The 26,720-nt window shown below is 34.8% G+C and overlaps 1 protein-coding gene across 1 annotated transcript in view; it reads right to left on the bottom strand.

The window, feature by feature from the left end:
* Positions 1-308: 308 nt before the first annotated feature.
* LOC106877004 (UPAR/Ly6 domain-containing protein crok) overlaps positions 309-26,720 on the bottom strand; it is a 32,626-nt gene continuing 6,214 nt past the window's right edge. Inside the window, exons 2-3 of the mRNA XM_014925785.3 lie at positions 4,784-4,912; positions 309-2,590 (exon numbers count right to left, since the gene is read on the bottom strand). Of these exons, the coding sequence (XP_014781271.1) occupies positions 2,373-2,590; positions 4,784-4,912 (347 nt within the window). The 3' untranslated portion in view covers positions 309-2,372. The remainder of the gene's footprint in view (positions 2,591-4,783; positions 4,913-26,720) is intronic.

Here is a 26,720-nt window from a genome sequence, read left to right as displayed (position 1 = left end):
TGCAATAGAGCAAAAGACAAATTGCACCAATACGAACCAATCAGAGTAGTGGACACAGCAGGGTCCAAAAGGGTGGCCGAAGGCTAGCTGTTATCTACTACATCCGTATTTATGTATATATAACAGAGAGAGAGGAAATACATGGGTACCCCAACAAGAAAGAGGGAAAGGATGATAGACACATACACACACTCTCAAAAATTTTTAGGGTTTGGGCAAATATAGTTATGGGAAAACCATGGGTACTAAGTAGTGTAAATTAAAAACAAAAGTAACAGCATTTGCTAGAAACCAACATTAAGACAATCACAGTTTAAAGTACTTTAATGTAACCATAACAATTACAAACTACAACTGGAACTTCAAATGATAAACAAATTTAAAATCAATAGAAAAGATGTACACTTATGATTATTGTGCCAATTGGACTGATACACAAAGGCTTTATTTTCGTTTTTTCCGTGAGGCAGCACTTCATCATCATTCCCATCTTTATTACCATGATTGTTCTGTATTATGAAAACCTGTAGCTGCTTTTGGGTTTCTTTATAACAGATAAAGAATGCTTACTTCTTCTGAGTAAGCACAAGGCCAATTTTTCCCGAACAGTTGAATCTCTGATTAAATCACTACCTGGATATTATTCTTATATATTTTATCTAGCCCTGATGAATAAACATATAAAGTGTATACAAGAGCACATAAGGACAAAACCAAATACTATAATGGATTTATTTTGGTGATCTATTATTTCTGATATCATTCTAGTTTTAATACACGTAATAATTGATGTGCATTGATGTTTTTGATTTTTTTTTTAAATTACCCAAACTACATGGAACATGGAGTTGATGCCAACTCATAAAATATGGATTTATTTAAAGTGGAATAGATAGTTTGGAAAATAAATAAATCATAATTTTCCAGCTTCCAAGAATAAAAGATATATAAATATAGATAAAATTTAGATTTAATCAGCTTTAAAGCGGTTTCCTATTTAAAGACTAGTTTCAGAAGACCTTGAATATCAGAACTGTTTAGTCAGATGTTGAAGATCCTTGTTTCTTCTTGTAAGCAAAGACTGGATGAAGAATGGTTTAACAGCAGCATGTTGGATACAAAGAAAATATCAGCTATATACATGAGTTTTATAAAATCTCAGTGAAAAGTAAAAACCAGCTGCAGTAGCTTAGCACCAATTTTGATGTAGATCAGTAAACTGTAAGCTTACATCAACAGTTGATTACAAACACCATATTTGAGTACAATTCACATTTATGAGGTTCCCGTAATTGTGGAAATGAAATCCTATAAAAATCCATCTCTCATGTATGATACAGAGTTTTTCTTTAGAATCATTTCAGGCTATCAGATATGGAGATTGTAATGGCAGGATGGCACAATGTATGTAAAAAGGTGTGTTTGATCAGCAATATTATAATTGCTGAATGAAATCATATTTGCATCAATATCAACTAGAACTATTACATTGAAAAGGTTCATCCTAAATGAAATGAAAAGCAAATTCAAAAGTGACCTACTAGCTTTGTCAGTGTAGACCATAAAAATGACTTTATTGTAAAATCAGCATTGAGGAAATCACACTATGTTTTTTTATTTTTATTCCAAGTAAATTCATTTGGTTTTCATAATTGTGGTGTACTTAACAAATGGCAGAGTTTAAACCTTGCAGAAAATTTGCATCCTTAATCTTTAGATTTTTAAATGACTATTTCTTTATTGTTTATTATTCACACTGAAATGATCTGTTTATAAGATAAATGTGACTTCCAAAAGTATCCACTTTAGCTATTCTTTCAGCTTCATCCTAAAGTTTAACAGGTACCAAGAGATATTAATACAAGAACATATTTGATTGTTCTTTTACAAACAAAAAGGTACATTATACTCCACTCATAATACCAGATACATAAAACTTTTGATAGAAGTAAAATGTAACATCTCCAAGTGAAAGCGAAAAATATTGCTAAGTAGATAATATTTTTGAAGAGGTTAGATTTCAAATGTTAAGTAGTCTAACTAAAAAACGATTTTAAAAAGCAAATTACTATTCTACTTTTAAAATTCATCAAAGTTAGAGTGAAAATGTTTAAATAACACTATTAAAGATGAGAAACATCAGAATACAAAAAAAATGCAAGAAAGAGAAATGAAAATGGTTTAAGAAATTAGTGTTGCATGAGTTGAGTTGTTAAGCTTAAGATTTTTAACCTAGAAGAGAACAGATAATTATTTAATCAAATGGAACAAGCAAAAAAAATTATGTAAATAACAAACTTTATAAAAAAAAAAGGGAGGGGGTCATTAGCAAGAAATTTATGTAAAAAATAGAGTTTGTAATGTGAATAATGCTAAAGATCATAGCTTAGGTACTGTCCAATGATGGCAATAAATACGAGGAAAACAGTGCTGTACAGGCTTGATCCACTATTGCATTTATCTTTGTCTGTGCAGTAACAATAAAACATTTTTATATCATCAGTGCCAACTTTATAGCTGCATTTGCCGACGTCACCATCTTCTGCACACTGTCTGATGTATCGCATTTCCCACTCGTCGCCAACTTTGACTGAAAAATACAAAGAATAATTTAATTAGATTAATCTGAAGTTTCATCAAAGAGACCATCATCATCATTTAGCATCCACTTTTCCATGCTCACATGGGTTGAACATATTTTGCTTAAGTAGATTCTCCTATAGCTGGATCCCCTTCCTATCACCAACCCTTGACCGTTTTCCATATGACCAGACATGTTTTCATGGAAGATTGGAAATGAAGGACATTGCTTGCATCAATCATGATGACACTGGTTTTCAACTATCACATGGAATCAAGGCAAGATAATTTAGTGGTCAAGCAAAAGACGTGTGTGCATGTATATATATATATATATATATATATATATATATATATATATATATACAGTTTTGGGGATTTATAGATATGTGGGTATTCTATTTCAGATTATGCAAAAAATAACATAACGAGTATATCTGAAGGTAAACTCGTGGTACCTACATATGCACATCAAGAAATAATACTTTAACCCTTTCGTTACCATATTTCTAACCAAATTACACCCCTTATGTGTTTCAATTAATTTCTAACATAATCATAAATTTAGGCTGGTTTCATTAAACAACTCTAACTTTTTTATTTATCAACATATTAATGTGATTTTTGGAAGATAATTTAACGAAAGGTTCTCAACCAATTCTATACCAGTTCACCAGCAGGGTATAAAATATACTTCCTTAATTATCTCCTACTTAAGTTAAAATTATCATTGCCTCAGATATACATGCACAGACACAGTAGTGTGGTTAAAAAGTTTGTTTTGCAACCACATGGTTTCAGGTTCAATCCCACTGTGCAGCACCTTGGGCAAGTGTTTTCTGTAGCCCTGGGCCAACCAAAGCCTTGTGAGTGAATTTGGTAGATAGATACTGTGTGGAAACCCATTATGTGTATATATAAACTATGTGGAAACCCATTGTGTGTGTGTCCACAGCACCACTTGATAACAGATGTTGGTGTGTTTATGTCCCCATAATTTAGTGGTTCAGCAAAAGAAATCAATAGAATAAGCACCGCACTTTAAGAAATAAATAATGTGATCGATTAAATACTTCAAGACAATGCCCCACAATGACTACAGTCCCATGACTAAAAGAAGTAAAAGAATAAAAGAATAGCAATATTGGATTCAATGGCAGCACATGGTTTAATGGTTAGGGTGTTGGACTAATGATTAAAGGATTGTGGTTTCAATTCCTGGACTGGGTGACGTGCTATGTTCTTGAGCAAAACACTTCATTCCACATTGTTCAAGCTCACTCAGCTGATAGAAATAAGTAATTCTGCAATGGACCAGCTTCCCACCCAGGGAGGGAGAGAGACACCAGAGAAACCAGGTAACTGGCCTTATGCTCCTTATGGAGTAATGTGAATTAACCAATAATGGATTCTAATGAGGTATTTCTATGTGATGGTCCACATTAAAATAAACACAAAATTTCTGATGTATCTCAGTAACAGAGTCACTACTTTTTTTTAAATGCCTTGATTACAAAAGCTCAATGTCCACTGCATCATAGCTACTGAAATAGCCTTATGTGCTGCTCAACACCACTGAGCATGTGAGCTTTCCTGTCAACAACTGTCAACTGGCACTTTACAACACCATCAGATTTCCCTAGATGTTTTGTGTTTGAGTTCATGTTCAAATTTACACTAGTCTACAAAGCTGGACTTGTTTATGTTGTATCTTTGTAGGTCCTACAATTTAATGGAACATATAATATAATTAAAGGGTGAGTTAAAAGTTTTGGGACATATAACATAATCTACTTTATTAGAATACATATTTTTAATGAGATGTAGAACAATTTTGTGGGACATATATTGTAACATGTAACATAATTTAAGAGACATAACAATTTATAATATAATGAAGTATATAACAATATAATAGGACATATAACAATTTAATGGGATGTGTAACATAATTTAATGGGACACATAACATGATTTAATGGTATGTATAACAGTTTAATAGGACATATAATATAATTCAATGGAACATACATAGATATCACCAAAATAAATACTATACTGAAATTAGTAATGGACTCAATATGAGCAAAAAAAATTTTCAACATGTTGCACCAATATGGCCAGAGTCAATAACAGAAATCAGTAAAAGAATAATAAAAAAACATTGGTTATTTGTTGGTAATTATAAAAATAAGATACTTACTTTTCTGCACAACTTTTCTACATCCCTTGTGTGTATCAGAGCAATTCTGCACAAACTCAAAATTACTTAATGATAGCCCACAGCCTTCATTATAAAATGAGTTGCAATTATAGCATTGAAGTCCATATCCTTTAAAAATTACAAAAAGACAAAACATTTCTTAATTTATAACAAGACATTGATATGTATGTTTGTCTGCATGTATGCATGTCATTGTTCACTTTTATTTCAAAATTTTTTGCCAATAGGAGAAAGAGCTGGTTTCTAACCTAGATCCAAGGCTCCTTCATTGGAATTTCAACATCAACAACATGGTATTTTTGATTGTATGCATGTATGTATGTATATATGCATGTATGTATATATATGTGCAGATTTGTATATTTTGCTTTATGCATGTATTCTCATGCATATCGTTGACGAATGTTGGTGTTGTGCATGTGTGTGAGCGTGTGTGAAAATAGGGTCATAACCCCGAAATATTGAATACAAGGTAAGTCTCCAATAATTCACATATTTATTTTATTGTGATTTACCTTGCATTTACTTCGCATTGTTTTGGCCTTACCCACGATCCTTTATACAATATATTCTAATATATTCTACACAATGCTTCATAGTAATTATTCCATATATATATATATATATATACATATACATACACCATATATACATATACATATATATACATATACACATATATATACATATATGCATATATATATATATATATATATATATATATATATATATATATATATATATAGTCAATCCAAACAAGAACAAGCAAGAAAAAAACAACAACATGAGGATGTGGTACAAGTACTGTGTTATTAGACGCTCAAGAGAGGAAAGAAAAGAAAGAGGATTTCACATTTTGAGCGGAGCTCTTCATCAGAAATATAGAAAAAGTCCAAAGAAGGCAAGACAGAGAAAGTAAATCGCCAACAATACATATGCGGTCACCGCTAGCCACTAAACCTTTTTTTTCTTCTCTCTGTGTTTATTTCTGTGTTCCTTTCTGTTGAAGAACGTAGGCTCGAAACATAAAAGACGTTCTCACTTATCAAACGTTAAACTAATACATCTGTTTGTTGTTTACACACCCGTCTTCGTCTTTTGTTTTGTTTGTTTTTTTGTAAATTCCAACTATATATATATACATACATATATATATGTATACACACATACATATATATATATATATACATACATACATACATATATATATGTATATATGTATGTGTGTGTGTGTGTGTGTGTGAGTAAAAATAAATACAAAAAAAGGGTTTTGTATGATCGTGTATAGAGGAATATATTATTTTATTTAAAAGAGTTCCAACTCTGTTTTTTATATTTTATTTATATTCTTGTAAAATTAATGTGGGATATAGAATATGGAATATATAATATATAATATAAAAATAGATGGTAAAATGAAATGAAGTATTGAATGTCTTATTGAATATATGAAATATTGAGTGTTCAATATAAAGAATTAAATATATAAAGGTGAATACGTATTTTCATACCTAGTGGTATTCATCAAGGCCTTCGTCTGACAGACTAACACATACATATATATATATATATATATATATATATATATATACATACATATATATATATATATATATATATCATCATCATCATCATCATCATTGTTTAACGTCCGCTTTCCATGCTAGCATGGGTTGGACGATTTGACTGAGGACTGGTGAAACCGGATGGCAACACCAGGCTCCAATCTAATTTGGCAGAGTTTCTACAGCTGGATGCCCTTCCTAACGCCAACCACTCAGAGAGTGTAGTGGGTGCTTTTACGTGTCACCCGCACGAAAACGGCCACGCTCAAAATGGTGTCTCTTATGTGCCACCCGCACAAGAGCCAGTCCAGGGATACATATAAAGTAACTGGACTATTGCCATAGTAACAAAGCTAAAGGATGCAGAGTGAAGCTGCTTGGCAAAGATTGACCTTGAGCTCTGCTGCACATGCACACTAAGTTTTAATGTTCTAGCTTACTTCTGCTATTTACAACAGTGCTTAGAAGGAAGGTGTGTAGTATGTGATCATCGCATTGACTATGACAGAGAAAGTTCTCAAGGTGATAACTGCTCAGAGGCTTACAAAAAGTTGCAGAAAGTGTATGGAGAGGAGTATATGAGCCGCACACATGTGTATGAGTGGTTCAGACGTTTCATATATAACCATAAAAATGTCCATATTGATGAACGTTCTGAGAGACTTGCAACCAGCAGAAGTAAGAAAATCCTTCACTTCCTCAGAGCCATTGAAATGAAGTGTAGTGCTTCTTATAGTGGAAACAGCTATAAGCTAATGAAGATGATTATGTAACTCTTGCTCTTTTGTCAGTTATATACTGACATTATACTCTGTGTTCCCTCAAATGCTTCTCAACCGGGGACCATATAAGATTTTGATGTTAAAATTTACCTTCAAAAATTTTCTTATACTTCTACAATACACAAAATATTTTAACAATTATACAATTCCTAATAATATTTGATTATAAAAATATGTGATTTTTTTAAAGAATTGAATAGCTAGAATCATCATCGTCGTCGTTTAACGTCCGCTTTCCATGCTAGCATGGGCTGGACGATTTGACTGAGGACTGGCAAACCAGCACAGATGCTTTTTACATGGCCCCAGCACCCACAAGCCTATAAGATCAGGATCACTCAGCTGAAAAGGGATGCAAGGGACATGCCAGTATGCAAGGACAACCACACGTTTTTAGGCAATACTTGCTGGTGGGGGTTTTCCAAATCTTACCTCAACCCCTTTTAGCTGCCTTTTTAAATCATGCAGAATAAACTTTGGGTCTATTCTTTGGCATGCCAGCCCCCACACAAAGACATCATCACAAATTAAATGAAATCAAAACAAAATTCATAAAAACATAAAAATTAAAAAAACACCTAAAATCATACACAGAAATGGAAAATAAAATAAAATACATGTAGAAACATGTAGAAACCATTTATCAAAGAATATATGAGCTTTATGAGCTAATAAATTTTTTAAATGCTTTTTCATGTTATGTTGCTTCTTGAGTTAAGTTGCAATGTCTTGAAACCAATTATGAACATTAAGTTTAACTCTTTAGCATTTAAATCGACCATATCCAGCCCAAATATTCTGTTTTATGTTCAAGCAGGCCAGGTCTGGCATCTCATACCTACTCTTCAATGTCATTCTAAAAATAATGAAGGACATATTTGAAATTTCAGCAGCATGAGGTAAGGCATGATTAATTCAAAACAATGTGAATAAAATATGGATTATATTTGACAGAGTAATTTGAATGCTAAAGGGTTAAGTATAACTGTATTAGATTCACAAAGCTTCATTCACCTGTTGTACACACTCTCTGTTGGTCAGTATTTGATCTAATGTAAAGTTTGGTAGAAATGACTGTTATAGTCTATGTTACTGCCAGTGTCTTTTACAGCAGCAGCCAGTTATCATAGCACAGTGATACACATAGGATAGAATATCAGTTACAAGTTCGTGTATGTGTGTTGCATGGCAGTGATTGCTGCTATAGTTAGACGTTGCCAAGGAAAGCTTTGGTAGCTGCTGAACAAATTGGTTGCATTTATATAAGAAAACACGCGCGCACGCATGCAAATATATACTGTATGTTTTGCTTGTATGCACCTGTATATACTTACACACACACACATATATATATGTATATATATATATATATATATATATATATATATATATATATATATATATAAGTGTAGTATATTGCCACTTAAGTGTGGCTGACCCCTAGGGGTGGATGTTACTGTTGCTTTTAGCCCCAGGAGGACATCTCCTCCAGCTGGCTTATCGACACACGACTGTGTCCTGTTTGCCAAGGGAAGTTATCCCTCTCACCTCGATCTGCAGCACGAACGTATCCGGATTTCAGGGTTATTTCCCTTCGTCGGCGCCCGATAGCTGCTGACCTTGGCGAGAGAGACAAAAACCTGGCAATCTTATATCTTCTTTTCCAGTGAAATTCTTCACTGATATCGAAAAGGTGAAAACCTTGTCTCTCTCGCCAAGGTCAGCAGCTATCGGGCACCGACGAAGGGAAATAACTTCATGCACCAACATGCACGCACACACACGTATGTTAGCCTCATGGTTGTCTCCCTTACTACCCATGCCCAAAGCAATTCCTTAAGAGAACTAAGGGTGCGTTGAAGTATGTTGTTTTATAAAGGAGAGTTAACTGAATGAAGCTGGCTTATATTCGAAGTCTTTTATATAATGAAACAGGTTTATACAATGATTAAACTAGGTTATGCATTGTCTGTGTTCGATCACATTTTGACAAATCTTTTATATTCAATATTGTTGTATAGAAGTTCATCTGTATATGAGAGACTGAGGTGAAAATAGGCAAGTTGTTCATCTACTCCTTTATCACTTCTGGCCATTTATATATGGCTACTCTTTCTTTCAGAAGAACAGTGTACGCTCAAAACATAAATGACTTTTCCTTTTATTTTTCCCTGTTTCTTTAATGTAAATCTAACGAACACTGTTTTCTACCTTATCCTGTGATATATTTTTGTCACCATATATATATATATATATATATGTGTGTGTTGCATCAACTGTATGGTATATATGCTACAATGTGTAACCATTAAACATTATTTCTTAATTTTTAACATTTATTTACAATTCAGTTTGCTTAAGAAATGATGGTTACTTATAGTACAAATGTATTTTAAGTCCATTATTGAAACATCTGTACATATCAAGTCCATTATTGAAACATCTGTATTTCAATGAATACTTTTAAACACATACACAAACATATATGTATGAAATAGATATCTGAGATGTTTTGCCCAAAGCAGAGACTGCAGGAGGTACACAGAGATAATACAAACTCTTCTTTTGATGGGTGACTATATCTTCAGTAGGTATCACAGGAACACAAGTATTTTCCCCCTTAGCCTGTACATTTTGCCAGAACCAAACAGTGCAGAATGAATTAACCTTCTCCTACAGTAGGTGAGAGAGTTTGTGTGTGGGGGGGATGGATAGATACATACATACATATACGTACTCACACACACACACACATGCACACATTAAAAACCTATGTCCAAGTTTGATCTTTCTCATATTTATGCTGGTTTGGAACAATAACATTCCTAAATCTAGTGGTGATGATGATGAACATAAAAACAAATATAAATATATATATATATATATATATATATATATATATATATATACATATATATATATATATATTGGAGCCTGGTGTAGCCATCCGGTTGCACCAGTCCTCAGTCAAATCGTCCAACCCATGCTAGCATGGAAAGCGGACGTTAAACGATGATGATGATGATGATGATGATAAAAGATAATAAGAGTGAAGAAACTACAGAAGGCTTGTGTTACATGGTTAAAGTATATATTTAAATTATGTCAGAAAAATGTTAGAAAAATGTTATAAAATCTTTTTGGTATATAAACATTGTATTTTGAGAAATAACCGGTTTCGTGTTGTCTTTTCAAATTTCTCTACTTCATTGTAACGTGTTCGCTCCAGTCTAAGAAAGAAGAGTTCTAGATAGGGGGAGGTAATTAGGGATTTCTTCCGGTATAGGGGAGATAATCGAAATCTAGGAGGTGGTAGAATTTGATTAATTTACCATGGTTTTGTTCTATATTTTTTTCCCCTTTTTTCTCAGTGGGGTGATGAATTTCCTTATTTAAATGTGTTAGCAATGGTTAAGTTTGGATTTGTATTTTTGAATGAACAAGGTTTCCTTATTTAATCTAATCTGTGTTGGTGTTTTAATGGCACATTGATAAAAAGGAAAAATTAAAAATTGTGGTAGCATTTGTTTTGCGCATTTCTCAATATGATCACTAAAAGGTATCATTCGGTATTCTGGGTATGCAATCTGCTGGCGGTGCAGAGTGCATCTACGTCTGAGCGATACATATAAAACCAAAAAAGAGAGAACACAGTGTTCATATTCACTCAATATATTTCAAAGCATCGGAATACTCCACACCATGCATAGATGCATTCATATACACAAGATATAATATAAAAATTCATAAATATATAAATATATAAAAATACATAAATGTACTTGTGAGGTTGTATGTCCATATTAAAATCAATGAAGACATTAAAATATGTGGATGGTGAATGTATAGCAGTAATCCAAATAGATGAGAAAGTTGGTATAAAATGATTTTAAAAGGAATCTTGATCAGGTGCAAAGTCTAACGGCCATTTTGAGAAGATATAGATTGGTATGGGCAAGTTAATTCCAACCATAACAATTATTTATATTTCTCTCATCAGTGTTAATCTAAAGGAGATATATATATATATATATATATATATATATATCATCATCATCATCGTTGCTTAACGTCCGCTTTTCATGCTGGCATGGGTTGGACGGTTTCACTGAGAGCTGATGAGCCAAAAGGCTGCACCAGGCTCCAATCTGATTTGGCAAAGTTTCTACAACTGGATGCTCTTCCTAATGCCAACCACTCACAGAGTGTAGTGGGTGCTCATATGTGCCACCGGCATGAGGGTCAATCAGGTGGTACTGGCATCGGCCACGCCCAAATGGTACTTTTTACGTGCCACCTGCACAGGAGCCAGTCCAGCGACACTGACAACGACGATGCTCAAATGGTTTTTATTTATGTGCCATCATCACAGGAGTCAGTCAGGCGAAGCTGGTAAGATCATGCTCGAGTGATGCTTTTTATGTGCCACAGGCACAGAAGCCTGTCAGTGGCCCCGGCAATGATCATGCTCGAATGGTGCTTTTAACGTTTCACTGGCACAGGGGCCAATTAGGCGGTACTGTCATTGGTCACGACAACAATTTCACTTGCCTCAACAGGTTTTCGCAAACATAGTTTATTGTCCAATGATTGAAGGGTATTCTTAAATGGGCTGGTTATAGAGCACGGTTACGGTCTCACTTGGCTTGCCAGGTCTTCTCAAGCACAGAATATCTCCAAAGGTCTCGATCACTTGTCATTACCTCGGTGAGGCCCAATGTTCGAAGGTTGTGCTTCACCACATCATATATATTTATATGCATGTATACACTATCATGCATAAACATGAATACCCATGCAGAGAGATATATATTTCATACATACATACATACATATATATATATATATATATATATATATATATATATATATATATATATATATTAAATTCAACTTATGTTCAAAGTCAGCAAACAAATTTTGCTTGAGAAGCGTTGAGATGTATTGAGAGATACAGATAAGGAAATAATTTTATTCTCAAACGCAGGATAATGCTAATAATATAGCATGAATAGGATAAACTATCCATATTTTTCAGAAAATACCTGTTTGAGTCTCATTACTGGCCACCAACACATTTTTCTGCAAAATATGGATATTTTATCCCGTTCATGCTATATTATTAGCATTATCCTGTGTTTGAGAATAAAATTATTGGATCTTTTTTAAAACGGGGGCCACATTTTTCATTAATGTTTTACGTAGTGTTTTTGGTACCGAAAGACTTTCAAACTTCGTATACTTATCTATTTTGTGTTATAGAACAGAAAAATATTTTTGTATTCGAATTTATTTCATGTAAAAAATTGTCTTATTTCGATAATTTCAACCAATCACTGACGTCCATTCAGCCGATATACATTAAATGCCGACTACATAAACAAACGATTCTTCGTTTTATTTGCTTTTTTCATTTTAAATTTGCTTTAACCCTAACCCTAACTCTAACCCTAACCCTAACCCTAACTCTAACCCTAACCCTAGGGTTAGGGTTAGGGTTAGAGTTAGGGTTAGGGTTAGGGTTAATTGTTTCAGAATCGTTTGTTTATGTAGTCGGCGCTTAATGTATATCGGCTGAATGGACGTCAGTGATTGGTTGAAATTACAGAAATACGACAACTTTAACATGGAATAATTTATGGATTTCTTTTTTTTTTAAGAAGACTAAGAGAAAAAGATGTTTTATATGACACATTCTACCAGTGTTCCAAGTTTCAAAGTGTTTCGTTAATGAAAAATGTGGCCCCCGTTTTAAAAAAGATCCAAATTATTTCCTTATCTTTCAATACATCTCAATGCTTCTAAAGCAAACTTTGTTGCCTTTCAACGTAGGTTGAATTTAACATATGATAGAATCTTATAAAGCTACATTTATATATCCTAAATTTGCAGAAGAATTTGTTGTTGGGGCAGTTTAGCTGAATGGTAAAGCCTTTGATGCGTAATCACAAGGATGTGAATTCAAGTCTCATGGCTGGATGCCAACAGATTTTTCAGCAAAATATGGATAGTTTATCCTGTTCATGCTATATCATTAGCATTATCCTGCGTTTGAGAATAAAATTATTTCCTTACCTGTATATATATATATATATATATATATATATATATATATATATATATAGTTAAAAAAAAAACAATAACAAAAAAACAAAAAAACAACAAAGTGAGGACGTGATATGGATAGTATTATTGGACGCTCAGGAAAGGAAAGAGAGAGTGTATGACGTTTCGGGCGTAGCCCTTCGTCGGAAAGATGGAAAGTTCGGAGAATGGAAGAACGGAGAAAGAGGAAAATGGTACCGATGCCCACGAGGTTATATATATACACACACACACACACACACACATACTGGTTTCAGATTCTGGCTCAAGACCAATAATTTCAGGGGAAGGGCTAAGTTGATAACACTGGTCCTAGAGCTCAACTGGTACTTATTTTATTATCCCCAAAAGGATGAAAGGCAAAGGTGGCCTCATTGGAGTTTGGACTCAGAATGTAAAGACTGACAAAATACTGCTAAGCATTTTGCCCAGCATGCTAATAACAATTCTGTCAGCTTGCTGCCTTATTGAGTTTATTTATATATACAACCAGTTTTCTATGCCAGTATGATAATGATGATAATGATGCACACACACTCACATACACACACATGAAGCAGCTGTTGCCGATAGATAACTCCCTATACTTCTATTCCCTCCTTACTCTAGCCATCATTATTTCTCTTTAAACACTGTTAACACTAATTATGACTAATTATGTCATATAACACACTGAAATAATATTGAAATAATATATCATTACTAACATACCATCTGAACTGCTTTTTGACTTCAGTTCACGAGTATGCCTTCTGTTAATTTCTATAATAACCTTGGCAGTACATTAAAACTTTTGACCTAGAGGTAAACAGCACCAATGACAGCTACCCAGTTACCAAGCTTTTTGTATATAATGAACAGTTATTAAAGTGTTATATGGGTAAAAGCATGGCCATGTGGTTAAGAAGTTCCTTATGCATATTACATAATTAGTTTTAATCATCATCCAAGGTTGACGAGTACTTTGGTAGCAGAATTTGCTAGACAGATACCATCATGTAATAATAATTTCAGTCTATAATAAATTACTTTATATGTCTTCACCAATAAACATGTTATGCATTATAGACTGAAATCAATATTACATGATGAAGGCTGTGAAATGGTCGTAATCCTATGGTTATCAAGAGGTTAAATTAGTATATTAAACTCTCACGTTCACATAACACACATACATATATACATATATGTGTATGTATGTATGTATGTATGTGTGTGCGTGTATATGTTTGTAGGGGGTATTTGTGCCCCCAACATCACTTGACAACCAATGCTGCTGTGTTTATGTCCCCGTAACTGAGCAGTTCGGCAAAAGACACCAATAGAATAAGAATTTGGCTTACAAAGAATAAGTCCTGGGGTCAATTTGCTCAACTAAAGGTGGTGCTCCAGCTTGGCTGCAGTCAAAAGACTGAAACAAGTAAAAGAATATATATGTGTGTGTGTGTATTATGTGAATATTATAGATGTATTGATCAAATATATGGTAGGAACAAGGATACACTGAAGTGTGTTGTTTTATAAAGGAGTGTCGACTGAATGAAGTTGGCTAATACTCGAAATGTTTTATATAACGAAACTGGTTTATATAATGATTAAACTAGGTTATGCATTGTCTGTGTGAGATTACATTTTGACAAACACTGTATATTTAATATTGCTGTATAGAAGTGTGTTTGTCTATGAGAAACTGAGGTGAAAAAAAGCAAGTTGTTCATCTACAATATCCATATGAAAGGCATACAAACTATGTGTGTGAGGGAGGCATACTGTCAGTTATTGTTAAGCTTCAGGTCAACCTTGAGTAAGTAAAAAAATCTATGATTTGAGACTTTTCAACTGTGACTATCCGGCCATTTTGTAAAGGGTACAAACGATTATATTATCCAATACTTTTTGTGCATTTTTCATTTTGAAAGAGAGTAGGGCATGTATAGGAGAAATCTGGTTATTATTTCTAGCAGGTCAGGAATCAATGTAGCTGCCAGATTAGCCTATTTACTTTAGTTATACCATATTTACTCCTGTATAAGTTGTACATTGAAAAAACTGGAGTGCAAAGGTAAAAATATGAAAGGAAAAATTTAGTATCGAAATTTAACACTAAATTAGTCTAACTTATACGAGAGTAAATATAATACTCTAAGACAAGGATTCTCAACCATTTTTTATCTATGGACTCCTTTGATTACTATTCTATTCTGGTGGATTCCCATAGCCATTTGATGTTTAAAAACTAGTTTTATCGAAACTTCTTTCAAAATTCCGATTTTGTTTCTCACACATTAACTTTGTATAAGTTGAACTATGTAAAAATGTGAGAGGAAAAGAAACCTAGCTGTTTCTTGCAATACATACCTATACATACATCTAAAGTAAAAAATTTTCAGGGATCCTTAAGATACTATTGTGGATCCCAAAAAATCCTTTATGAACTCTCAGGGGCCATATGGACCCCAACTAAGAACCACTGTACTAAGAGAAAGTGGCACCACTGAATTTTTCCAGGGCCAGATTTACCATGGTTGTCATCATCATCACCATCAATTAATGTCTGTTTTCTATACAAGCATGGATACAATGGTTTGATATGATTCAGCGAGCCACATGGCTATGCCAAGCCTCGATGTCTGCTTTGGCATGGTTTCTATGGCTGGACACCCTTCCTAATGACAACCACTTCAGATGGCACTGGTGAGGTTGCCAAATAATTTGCAAGACAGAGTGAACAGGGGAAAAGGAAAAAGCCCCTGCTACTAAGATGGAGAGTATTTGAGGCAGGGAAGTGGCTTTATACCAAGGCTAAGTATGATTAAGGGACAATCATACGCGTCTTGCTACAGAGGGGATACATGGCTACCACACATTATATAAGTATATATTCCCAGAACACCAGAATTAACTGATGAAATCCAGGGGGTCATCAACAATGATCTCAGCAAGTCAATGCGTGCCATTGCACAGGAGAATGGTGTGGATAAAAAGTTCATCAGGCTGGTGGTGCATGAGGACATTTGCAATTTTTCATACAAGATGAGGAAGGGTCAATGTCCAAACTGATGCAAGAAAAACAATTCTAGCACATCAAGAAGCTGATCAACAAGTTGAAACACTCACTAGAGCCAGTCATGCTGTGATTCTTCCCCAATGAGAAGAATTTCTGTCAAGACCAGAAAATCAACTCCCAAAACAACAGGTGGCTTGCTGCCTCACCCAAGCAGACAAAATTTCCAGGGACAATCATGGTCTTCAGTATCATCAGCAGTAAAGGTGACATCTCTGAGAGCCTCAGGCTAAACACCAATGGCTTCAACCATGTCATGTGTGAGGTAGTGAAGCCCTGGATCAACTAGGTAACTGCAGGGAGGCCATACATGTGGTAGCAAGACATTGTGTCCTGCCACACTAGATGGAAAACCCAGGCCTGGCTGTCAGAGAATTTCTTTGATCACACAGCATGTAACATTTGGCCTCCCAACTCACCTGGCTTCAATCCCTTCAATTTCTTTGTGTGGGACAAAGTGGAATGAAAGTCCAACAAATCCAGCTGCAACACAAAGGATGAGCTGAGGGTCAGGATTACCAGGGCCTTCGGGGGCCTAAAACAGAAGATAGTGACAAAGGCCTGTGGCTGGTTCCAAGGTCACCTGCTGACTGTCATTGAGGGCAAGGCTGGCTCATTGAGCGAAATCAACAAAATACTTCATGAAAACAAACTGACTCAAGTTTGACAAGTATATCTCAAAAAATAAAAACACTATTTCATTTTTTCCAGAGACAGTCATCAAGCAAACAAATACAGTCTGCACTCTCTCCCTCTGTCTGACTGTCTGTGCATGTGTGTTTATCATCATCATCATCATTTAACGACCACTCTCCATACTGGTATGGGTTAGACCATTTGACTGGAGCTGGTAAACCAGAGAGCTGCACCAGGTTCCAGTCAGATTTGGCAATGTTTCTACAGCTGAATGCCCTTCCTAATACCAACTCCTCCAGGAGTGTAATGGGTGTAATACGTATATATATATATATATATATATATATATATATATATATATATATATATATATATATATATATAAATAGTAATGGTAAGACAACAAAAGAATGAAAGAGACCTCAATATTATGTAAACAGAGGAATTTATCTGTAGTATATGTGACAATTATTCAGTTGCCATAATAAAACTCCGAGTTTTGGATGTTGGGGCGGAAACCTGCACCAGCATCTCTTCAGTTATCATAGCATATTTTGATTGCCTCGATAACTGAAGAGATGCCGGTGCAGGTTTCCGCCCCGACATCCGAAACTCAGAGTTTTATTATGGCAACCGAATAATTGTTACATATATTACAGATATATATATATATATATACACACACACACACACACTATATTATTACTTTGTCAAGCAGTGTAGATGGAAAATGCAATGGACCTGAAACAATAATAAACTCCTTAAAATGTATGCAGTAGTTAAAAGACCAATTTTTGTATGACACCAATCTTGCAAGATATTCCCAACTGCTTTAAGAAACCTTGAAGTTTCAGTGGGTTTGACACTAATATTCAATCACAACTGGTGTCACTTTTACATTACGCTCCCACATTCTCAGCAGTTTTGTGGTTTCCATTTTCAGTTCAAAGTACTTGACAATTTTTTCAACCTCTTTCCTAACAATGCTCATGTCATATGGTATGGCTATGTCAATGATCTAACAGTGTATGTCTTTCTCTTTCTTTACATGTTTTTGATTTATATTAGCCGTTGTGGCCAATAAAACAGAATTATTATTATTATTATCATTACTACTTGTGTGTGTGTGTGTGTGTGTGTGTGTGTGTGTGTGTGTGTGTGTGATGGGCATCATACAGTTTTATCAACCAGCCAAATACACTCAAAAGGGTTTGGTTGGCCAAGTGTCAAAAGAGAAGAATTGCCCAAGGTGCTGGACTGTAAGACTTAACCCAAAAACCATGTAGTTGGTAAACAAACATGTTACCTATAGGGGGTTCCTATAAGGTTGTAATCCACCCCTGATTGGAACTCTCCCGTATGACATGTACGCGTGCTCAGTGACTTGCTTTAACAGTTGCAATCAGCTGAATGCACATTGCCAGTGACCTTTGACATAATTACCCACACTGTGGTCAGGATTCTTTTTTTGGTTTGATGTCGGTATTGAAGGGATTACCAGACACAGGACAATACAGTGAGAGCAGCTTTCACTCACATCGTGGTATTCGATGCTGTGTACGTGTCTGTCGTGGTAAAATATGCCACTCCTTAACAGTTGCTTTGCTTTCATCCTTAGCACAAGGTAATTATGTCATTATTTGTGAAATTCGGCAACTTACAAAGATCTTTAGATCAGGCAATACTTCACCGAGAGGAGATATAAGCTTCTGCTTATTCCTGTCTGAAGTATCGTCCGATACTTCAGACTTATCGTCCGATGAATTTACTTTGTTGACATTCTTCATCGACAGAATTTTTATTCCTTTCAACCTTTCAGTCAAGTCCGCCTTTCTTCCAGTAACATACTGTCCATATAATCTTAAATATTTCTTTAACTCAGGCACAGTAAGTACTTCGATAGCTGAATCATCAAGCTGCTTTATATCCATCATAAGACGTAAAACAATAACAATGGCGTGGGTAGTCTCCGGAAGTTTAATTATCTACATGGAGCGCCGCCTAGCCAAGGGAGATAACCTACTTATAGGAAAGCCCTATACAACCATGCCTGTATATATATATATATATATATATATATATATATATATATATATATATATATATATATATATATATATATATATATATATATATATATATATATATGTGTGTGTGTGTGTATGTATAAATATACAGTAATCTGTCGACTATCGCTAGTGTTACATTTCAAAAACCCCGCGATAGGTGAAACAGTACTGAACTATATATATATATATATTATTTTTATAATATGTATATATTTATTCTATTATAAATGCAAAACAACAAGGAGGAATCGATGTAAGCTTAAATAATAAACTGCTATAGGCGAACCGTGATAGGTGAACCGCAATATGGTGAGGGATTATTGGGTGTATATATACATGTGTGGGGTGTATATATATATATATATATATATACAGACACACACACACATCATATTGCATTTATTCGTGTCAAATTTCGGTACAAGGCCAGCAATTTTTAGGGAAGGGCAAGTCCATTGCTCAACTGATTCTTATTTTATCAACACCAAAAGGATGAAAGGCAAAGTCGACCTCGGCAGAATTTGAACCCCAAAACAAAAGATGAATGAAATGCAGCTAAACATTTTGTCTAGCATACTAGTAATTCTGCCAGCTCCCCAACACATTGTATATATATATATTAAAAGGTCTGAGAGTAAACCCACCAAAGACTGCCTCTATTGAAGTGTTCACATTTTAATTAAAATCTCTATCAAAATCTCATTGCACGAGATATCACTTTTTCGGCCCGAAACATTAAATAAACCAATATAACAAAGTTACAAAAGTTTTTTTGTAAATCACTCTAAAATCTTGCTTAATTAAAAAACATTAATGAAAAATGTGGCCCCCGTTTTAAAAAAGATCCAAAAAAGGAAACACTCTAAAAAAATCATTTATGAATATTCAATGATATTTTCTAATATGAAAGAAAACATATTCGTAACAAAGGACCTAAGTCCTGATATAATTAGTTAGCTTTACATAAGAGACTTGGCATTTCAATTTACTACATACGGTGGGATAAATGGTGCTGGAGGTACTGAAACTAATTGAATAACCGTTAGCTTGTTTTTTGTGTTTGTGTATGTGTGTGAGCATGTGTATGAATGTGTGTGTGTTCGAATGTTCCCACCATTAAAATTACTGTAGGAGCCAAGGGAGGCAATTAACCTCTATGCGTTTGCTTGAAATGCTAGAAATAACAGCCACATTTCCTTCAAATACAACTTACCATTTTGAAAAGGAAAATACATAGGATAATGTTATCATATATATATATGTATATAGGTGTCATTATGTTTGTGTTTCTCCCCGACCACCACTTGACAACCATTGTTGATTTGTTTATATTCCTATATTAGCAGTTGAACACAAAAAAGGCAGATAAAGTATTAGGCTTATAAAAAAAAGTACCGGAGTTAATTTGTTTGCCTAAACCCTTGAAAGCAGTGCCACAGCATGGTTGCAGAAACAAGTGAAAGATAAAAGGCAAATATTTATTTTTGGAAAAGCAGCATTGTGTGTCCTTAAATATTATTTTACATTAAGGTGGCAAGTTGGCAGAATCATTAGCACACTGAGCAAAATGCTTTGCAGTATTTTATCTGCCATTATGTTCTGAGTTCAAATTCCACTACGGTTGACTTTGCCTTTTATCCTTTTGGGAGTAGGTGAAATAGCTAGCAGATGAGCAATGGACTCGATATGATCAAGTTAAGCGAAATTTCTGGCTTTGTGCCAAAATTTGAACCTATTACTTTAGACTAAGACTAGTTTTCCAACATTTTTTGACCCATGATACACTGAATAATGTGCTTAAAAGTGTTAAGACATACCATCAGGTTCACAAAGATAATAGAAAGCAATTTGAAATCAGAGTCTAAATAAAACATGGAAATGTCATTAAAAAGTTCACTTCACAACAGCGTTCCATTCCACTGTAGGGCACATTGAGCAAGTGTCTTCTACTGTGTTCTCATACTGACCAATAACTGGATGTGATTTGGCAGACAGAAGCCCATTTCATGTGTATATACATGTGTGTATGTGTATGTTTATGTCTTTACATTGGCTTAAAACCGGATTTTTTTTTGTTTGTGTTGCTTTATGTCTTGTAACTTAGCAGATCAACAAACAGGTTTAAATATAACAACTATAAGGGTTGATATTGCTGGCTAAATCCCTTAAATGTGATGCCCAAGCAAGGCTGCAGTCCAATGTCTGAAACCAGTATTAGAAAAATAAAAGCACAAAAATATGGCAAAGCATTTTCTCGACCACTTTCTCAATGTCTCCAATCCATTTTTATGTTAGAACGTCAGAATAATATCTTGCAGCATTTTTGGCTCTTCTTGTTCTAAGTTCAAATCCCATCAGAACAACTTAGTCTCCCATGTTTTTGGGGGGTCAATAAAATAAAGTACCAGTCAAGTACTGAGATAGATGTAATCGACGTATCCTTCCCATTAAAATTGCTGGCTTTTTGTCTAAATTATAAACAGCAGTATCCTACTGGAATTATAGGTGACATCATCTACCAGCAAAATTCTGTTTTATAAGTACTCGAGTTAATAACACAACATTCAAGCCAAGAAAGGAGTTTTTAAGTGGTCATCCCACATACTAATAGTAATAGTCAAATTTCCTTCAAATCACACACCATCATTTAAAAAAATTGGAAAGATGCATTAAATAAACAACTACAGCATGGAAGATACATATTAGCCATTCCAAAAATACACCAAGACTTAACTTCACTTAAACATTTATTATTTGGTGTCAAAATTTTCATCACACCAACTACAACTTCGTCATTGACACAGTTCTATAGCAGTCAAGATCATGGCACACAAAAAAATAATAATAAATGCTTAAATTATGATTTTGTGTGTTTTTGAATGGCTGATATATCTTCAGTGCAGTAACTATTGCAATACTCGATCTCAGATCAAGCCGCTTGCCAAGCAAGAACATCTCCAACATTAAATAATCTATGATATCTGCCAAAGACAGAATCATTACAGCTGGAATGACATGATCAGTGTTGATTTGGAGATTAAATAACAAATTAACACATTTTTGTCAAAAGAAACCATTTTTGAATTTTCGATGACATTTTGTAATGATACAAAATAAATCATATATTAGCCACAAAGGTCTAAACTGTTGACATTATCTGTTTGGTTCATAAGAGACTTGGCATTTATAAATACATGCACTTTAATTCCTTATATATAATGAAATAAATGAGAGTCGTTAACTCTGGAAATATTCAAACCGATTAAATAAATGCTATCTTATTTTGTGTGTGTGTGTGTGGATAATATTGTCTTGTTTGTGAAGAAAGTCAACTGCACAATATTTGAAAATGTTAATGATGGTATAATTGTATGTAGAAAGAGTTGTAATGCTTGCAACTATGTGTTAACAAGGATGGGTAATCTCACTTAAAATGTCTCCCCAGAGTGAGAAAATTACTGGCTTGTCAGGTGACTCACAAAGGAAATTACATCAGATTATTCTCCTCACAAAAATTACCATAGGAGACAAAGGTAGAAGCCAGTCTTTATGTAGTAGTTTGAAATGCTAGAAATAGTAGCCACATCTCTCTCAAATGCACCACCCATTTTGAAGAGGAAGGACACTTTAACTAATGCAGTTTTGAATACACAAATACTTGAGAAAATGAGAGGATGATAATGGTTGGAACACCATCCGTCATGGTGTTAACTGGATCAAGGCTAACGAGCTAAATTAGAGCAACCGACTGTCCTTCAACACTTTCCAACCTTAAAAGAGATACACGCACACTGGTTAGTGTAGTCTGAGATACACCATGCCAGAAAGCAAAACAAGACGTGAGACAAGAGACCCTCTATGAAGTCACGACCTTCTTTCTAAAAATAGCCAAACCTCACTTAAATCATAACCTACCAGCTTAAACTCAGAAAATACACAGGCGCAAGCATAGTTGTGTGGTAAGAAGCTTGCTTCTTAACCATATGGTTCTGGTCTCATTGCATGGCCCTTTGGACAAGTGTCTTCTACTATGCCCTACAGCTGACCAAAACCTTATTGAAAGAAACACGTCATGACTCCTTCTTCTTCTTCTTTCTCTTATCATCATCATCATCATCATCATCATCGTTTAACGTCCGCTTTCCATGCTAGCATGGGTTGGACGATTTGACTGAGGACTGGTGAAACCGGATGGCAACACCAGGCTCCAGTCTGATTTGGCAGAGTTTCTACAGCTGGATGCCCTTCCTAACGCCAACCACTCAGAGAGTGTAGTGGGTGCTTTTACGTGTCACCCGCACGAAAACGGCCACGCTCGAAATGGTGTCTTTTATGTGCCACCCGCACAAGCCAGTCCAGGGGCACTGGCAACGATCTCGCTCGAAAATCCTACAGGAGCCAGTCAGGCGGTACTGGCAACGGCCACGCTCAAAATGGTGCATCTCATGTGCCACCCGCACAAGAACCAGTCCAGGGGCACTGGCAACGATCTTACTTGGCTTGCCGGGTCTTCTCACGCACAGCACATTTCCAAAGGTCTCGGTCAGTAGTCATCGCCTCGGTGAGGCCCAATGTACGAAGGTCTTGCCTCACCACCTCAGCCCAGGTCTGCCTGGGCCTACCTCTTCCACGGGTTCCCTAATTCCCTCTCCCCACATAATATCTGCCCTACTTACTTCCTCTCGGTATAAGCACAAAAACAAGGTTTGGAAGACGCACAATGCGACAGAACACCTTTGATGCAAGTCTGATGAAATGCCTCTCTAATGTCTAAAACGACAAACATTACGTAAATGTTTACATCGAATTTTTGAAAGTAGAATTGGTACAGAAAGTAGAATTGATACAGAAACAATTCTAACGAATCATTAAAGATATGTTAAAGAATGTTCTTTGTTTTATTATTATTTTGATATACGTGTGTGTGTGTGTGTGTGTCCACCCCACCACTTGCCAACCAGTGTTGATATGTTTACGTCCCCGTAATTTAGCAGCTCCACAAAAGAGACTGGTAAAATAAGTACTGGGGTCGATTCATTCGACCAAAAATTCTTCAAGGCCGTGCCTTAACATGGCCGGAGTCTAATGACCGAAACAAGATAAAATATAAATTGCACAATATAGTATTAGGTACCTAAAAAAGGAAATGGTGGTCATGGTCAGAACGCCTTTGGCCAGCTAGATCAGGGCTGACCTTGGGTCAAATAAGAACAAAAACAATAAATAAGTCCATGGATTGAACGCCTTTCATTATAGGTCTAGCAGATCAAAGCTGATCTGGGGCAAAATAGTTGGACTTCCTTTGCATAGTACTTCTACAGGATTTAGACAGACCTAGGGCTAAAAACTAGTAAATCTAGTGAAGTGTATGTAATAATTGGAACAAGAAATTACTATCCTGTTACCACACATATTTTTTGTTTGTGCAACAATGTCACCAGAGACAATAAACAAGATAAACTTGAATAGGACAGTAAAGTTAAAGATAACTTCAATTTCGGCTATTAACCTGTTTTAACTGTCACACGAGGTTTGCTGACTAAAGATTTTAAAAAAATCTATCAGTCAAAAAGGGAGAATGCAGCTTTTCTTAGTGACAGCATATGCGTGTATGTGCATGCGTGTATGTGCATGTGTGTGTGTGTGTGTGTGTGTGTGTGTGTGCGTGCGTGAGTATATAAGTATGTATGTAACATGTATATACACTACATATATTCATACATTCAGACAGACAGATAGATATAACTGATATTTAGCAGGAGCAATAGAGTGAGTCAAGGATTGAGAGTTTCATGCTTTTGTACATACATCAAACATTTGATAAGTGCTAATAACCTAAACTTTCGGCTTTTGAGTCACTCTATTGCTTCTACTAAATATTAAGAAAATATGCTTTCGGTGCGAATGGTTATTTTTTTATAGCGCCGTGGTTTACAATTCTGTAAATAATAATAATGTTATTTCGTATAACCTTGTGGCGATCACAGTGCAATGACTAAGGGAAATAGTTTAATAAAGGGGCATATAAGCCCTCAACAGAAAAAAGAAGGTGGATAGGAAATCCTTCTTTTTTTCTGTCGAGGGCTTATATGCCCCTTTATTAAACTATTTTCCTTGGTCATTGCACGGTGATCACCATAAGCTTTAAGCTTATATAAAAATACCATTATTAAAAATATATATATATATATATTATTGTGTCTGGGGAGAGTCATTCTCTTTTCATGCCTTATTATTTAACACACACACACCGGTTCGATTTCCACTCATTTAGTTATTTGTTTTTTCTAAAATTTTATTGCGTCAAGCAAACTTTTTAATAGTCGTTTGTCCGTTATCAGAGCTGCTTTCTTTTCGTTTTGTTTGTTTGTGCGCATGTGTGTGTGTCAGTGTGCATGTGTATACACATATGTATTTATGTATGCATGCATGTATGTGTGTGTATGCATATATATATATATATATATATATATATATATATATATATATATATATATATATATATATATATGTATGTATGTATTATGTATGTATGTGTGTGTGTATGTATGCATATTTGCATGCGTGTACGTTTGTATACATGTGTGTATGTATTCTGCATATTCATGTGTGTGTTCATGTTTGAGTGTGTGTATGTGTATGTACAAACACACAAACATGAATATGCAGAACACATGCATACATACATACATACATACATACAAATATACACACACGCATACATACATACATACATACATACATACATACATACATACATACATACATACATACATACATACATAACGCACAAACAAACAGAAAGAAGCCAGCTCTGATAACGGACAGAGTCAACGACTTGAAAAGGTTGAAAGCCGCAACAAGAATTTTAGAAAAAATAAATAACTAAATGGGTGGAAATCGAACCGGTGAGTGTGTTAAATAAAAAGGTACTAAAAGAGAATGACTCTCCCCAGACACAATGAAACATACTTCAACACATGAATTCAGATAAAGAATCTTGCAAACCAAGTAAAAAAACGATAGATAGGCCGGGGGTCCGTGTGAGCGTGGGGTAAATAGTTAATCCCCCACCCCCAAAAAACGAAAAACAAGCACAAGAAAAAAAAAAACGCCAGGACTTCATACATGCAAAATGTAACCACATGTGGATCGTTAGCGATTTTTTCCCTCTGTCTTCCTTTTCTCTTGGACGTACCGCCGTCTCTTGTTTCTGACGAAGAGCTTTGCTCGAAATGTAAAACTACCTTTCTTTCCTTCCCTGAGCGTCTGCTAATACTTTGCATGTACCACGCCCTCGCGCTGTTGATTTTTCTTGTGTTTGTTCTTGGTTTTTTTTTTTAATATATGTATATATGTATATACTCTTTTAATTGTTTCAGTCATTTGACTGCGGCCATGCTAGAGCACCGCCTTTAGTCGAGCAAATCGACCCTAGGACTTATTTTTTGGAAGCCTAGTACTTATTCTATCGGTCTCTTTTGTCGAACCGCTAAGTTACGGGGACGTAAACACACCACCATCGGTTGTCATGCGATGTTGGGGGGAGGGACAAACACAGATACACAAACATATACACATACATACATATATATATATATATATGTATATATATATATATATACATATATATATATATATATATATATATGTATATATATATATATATACATATATATATATATATATATATAT

This window comes from Octopus bimaculoides, chromosome 5 (genome assembly GCF_046866305.1).
Source record: "Octopus bimaculoides isolate indiv1 chromosome 5, ASM4686630v1, whole genome shotgun sequence".
Lineage (NCBI taxonomy): Eukaryota > Metazoa > Mollusca > Cephalopoda > Octopoda > Octopodidae > Octopus > Octopus bimaculoides.
This window is presented reverse-complemented; position numbering and strand designations above follow the sequence as displayed.